General features: G+C 35.3%; 1 protein-coding gene across 5 annotated transcripts in view; it reads left to right on the forward strand.

The window, feature by feature from the left end:
* Positions 1-2,380, forward strand: part of NEK6 (NIMA related kinase 6) — a 77,507-nt gene extending 75,127 nt beyond the window's left edge. For all 5 annotated transcript variants that reach the window (XM_085300461.1, XM_085300465.1, XM_085300462.1 and 2 more), the window contains exon 10: positions 172-2,380. In XM_085300461.1, coding sequence (XP_085156587.1) covers positions 172-282 — 111 coding nt within the window. In that variant the 3' untranslated portion in view covers positions 283-2,380. The remainder of the gene's footprint in view (positions 1-171) is intronic.
* Positions 2,381-3,466: the final 1,086 nt, after the last annotated feature.

A 3,466-nucleotide genomic window follows, 5' to 3' on the forward strand; every position in this document is an offset into this window, starting at 1 on the left:
AGGTAAATGGTTCTCTTTGGCCCTGTTGCAGGGAGGGCAAGCGAACTGTGTGTGCTCTGCCCATGAATGCCTGATTAAAAGGCTCCTAATGCCAGTGCTCAAACTGTCTTTTTTCCAGTAAGATGTTAACTGGTCCATTTACATTTGAATGCTTGTTTTCCTGTCTTTCAGCTACGGGAACTGGTCAGCATGTGCATATACCCTGATCCAGATCAAAGACCTGACATTGGTTACGTGCACCAAATAGCAAAACAAATGCATGTTTGGACCTCCAGCACTTGAACCATCTGCAAACACTCTCAAAAAGCCAGCACAGCTTAGTCTTACTTGAATTTTTTTTTCTCAGATGAAACCGACTGGTGCCTAGTCACACAAGTGAGAGGGTTGAGCACTCGTAGCAAGATGCTCCATTATTTCTGCAGGTTATTTGACAAGGACTCTTACAAGGTGGTCATGCTTTAAAGTGAAGATTCTGTGAGGTATTGCAAGTGATTTTTTTTTTTCTTTTTTTAAGCYGATAACACGTTACAGATGTAGATCATTTAAGAGTCCTTTTTTTTAAAACTGTTGTGTGTAATCTAGGATAGATTATATTAACAAGGGTGTCTTGGAGCATTTGGCACACCCCTTCTATCTTAATTGTAATGTGAAATATTGAAATAATTCCTTCAGTGAAATCACTTTATACTAATGTAAGAATTGCCATAGATTTTTGTGTAATTTGTATAACTGCTACTTTGCCTCTTCTGCAAATGGTTAATAGCAAATTCAGTTTTTACTTCATATCATCTTCTAAAGCATCCATTTATCTGTTTTTATTAATTCCCTCCTCTTCAGATTTAGGAACTGGGAAGGGTGTTGGGGCGAGGGAAATGTATTTGTTTTAAGATTTTTTTTTTTTTTTTTAACTGAAAATTTAGAGTGAATAATTTGCTGATGCATTTAATCTGTTAATTTGGCTACAGCCAATGAGATAAGCATATACCTGGGAAAAAAAAAAAAAAAAAAAAAAAAAAAAAAAAAAAAAAAAAAAAGAAAACCAAACAAGCATTGCTTCTGCAGGTAACTTCTCTTTAAACTTATTTTCCCATTTGGTATGAATCTTTTTTTAGGCTAAAAGTTCTTATTAAAAACCAGTGTTATTCTAAACCAGCTGTATTTTGGGGAAGATACTTTTATCAAATTCAGTGGTACTTTAGGTACTAATAGGTAAATTAAAAGCAAAGCAGTGTTTTAAACTTCTTGAAACATTTAAAAAAAAGAATTAAGTAAAATGCTTTGTGTATCTAGGTCTATGTAAGGATCAGCCCCCATCTGTTTAACTGTGAAAGCTAATTTATAGAATGTGAATTTTTATAAAAGCGCAACCTGATTTGAAGGAGTCATCTTCTTTAACGACATGAAAATTTTCAACCAGCAAATCCATTCATTGAATCAATGATTTGTTTCATTACTGTCAATGAAAAATATTCACTGCTTTAGAAACAAAACCTGGATTCACGTTCAAGTGTTTCCATTTCATTCGCCTGTTCAGAGGAATAGTGCTGCAGTTAATGTTCGTGAGGATAACAGCCGGGGGGAATAAGCCTGTACAGTTACAGTGCTGCTTCCAAGTGTGACAGTGGCTAAGGCCAAAAAGTAAGTAAGTAAGTAAGTGTGCGACAGTTAAAATGCAGCCTGTGCCTGTTTTTTTCTTAAGAAAAGCATACGATCCTTAATTTTTTTTGGAAATAAGATTAGGGTTAGCGGGTTAAATACATATATATGCTTTTAGTGGATTTTTCTTTTAACCTAATTTTCCTCTACTTAAAGGAAAACTGCAGTGCCCTTTTCAACTACTTCTTTTAATCAAAATTTAAAATATTTATATAAGGTAGCAAAGGAAAGCTATTAATTGCTGTGAATAATGCTGGTATCATTAATGCAAGGTGCCATTTTGGTGAGTCTTCTCAGCAGAAAGTTGAGCCTGCTGTGCTCTCATGAGAGACTGAGGAAATTCAAATCAGCATGAGAATGTAGGAGAGGCACCAAATTGCTTCCAGCATTCCTATGCTAACATGTTTAATTTATGGTCAGCTTCTTTAGTAATTCTTAGAGTTAAGACCAAAGATGATTGTCATTTTTACACTGCAGGTTTCCTTTAAGCCGTGGTGGCAGCTACACATTCATAGGGATGGTTGTGCTGCGCCTCCGTTGCTGTAACATAGAATAGGATCTTTGGCTTTCAGGGAAGCTCAACTTACTTGACTATCTTGAGAAGTCTGGTCACTTTCTTGCTACATAAAATTTATTAGTGCTTATAAGTAAATGTATTTCAAAAGGTAATTTTTTTTGCAATTGTGCATTTTTAGATAAATAAAACAATGATTTACAAAATAAACACCTTTGTTAAGAAAAAAGTATGAGTGAGTTCAGTATTAAGGAAAAAAAAATTAGAAATAATCATTGAGAACAGTCTAAATATGAATGTGAAACTTTCTAACAGCTATTATGAGAGAGATGTTAATAATTCACAGCAAGCTCTGCTTCCAGCAAATGGACTATATCAACTGTCAGTTGTCCTGAGAGGAAACCTATATATGAAATGCTTCACCCTCCAAAACTGTGGCCCATCTAAAGATATTTTTCCTGGATGTTTGCTTTGGTGTATGTGCAAAGACTAATATTAACTAACCTTTTGAATCTGACTATAGATGATATATATATAYACACCTTCCCTTTTTAGTAAATTTTGGAAGGGAGGTAAGTGGTACAACATGAAACAGTCTGAAATCAGGTTAGCTCATATAATACAGGCTCTGGATATTAGGACTGCTGAAAACTTAACCTTTTGAAAAAAGAAAGCCCAAGTGGAAAGTTGTAGCAAATGTGAGGCAAGTAACAAGACAAGTGGGCTTTGACTTGTGCTGTYTTTAGTTAGGTAATTTAGAAATGAAAACGTCTTTCCTGGGTGGGAGCTGGATCTACTCCATATCCTTTCACTACAGAAAGCAGGGAAGAACAAATATAAACATGTGATGATGGTACCACTATTATTTCTCTGTAATAATATAAATAGTATGAAAATAGCCCAGATTTTGACCTAAACCAGACTAAGTTTTTTGATTTGGTAGGCATTCATCAGGAAAAGAACACTATGCAAAGTTAAAAACACACAAACTGCAGAAAAGTTTTACCCTTACTCTCCCCCCCCCCTTGGCTGAAGCCTGAAAATCAGCTGTTTACTTCATGGTTTTATTTGAGGCCCTGTATTGGCAGTATGAAATAACTGATGCCTGGTCTTCACTCCAAGAGCCCAATTCTCTGTACATGCTAATAGAGATCTTTTAGGCTAAAGTACAACTTACTTTCATGACCTGCAACACTAAACAGCCAACTGTAAGAATACAGTCCTGTTCTGCATAAGCCTCACTTTTTCAGCAATGAGAGAGAGAGAGAGAAAAAAAAAGGCAGTATCAAAAAAACA

Source organism: Rhea americana, unplaced genomic scaffold (genome assembly GCF_003343005.1).
Source record: "Rhea americana isolate MKP2758 unplaced genomic scaffold, rheAme1 scaffold_164, whole genome shotgun sequence".
Classification (NCBI taxonomy): domain Eukaryota; kingdom Metazoa; phylum Chordata; class Aves; order Rheiformes; family Rheidae; genus Rhea; species Rhea americana.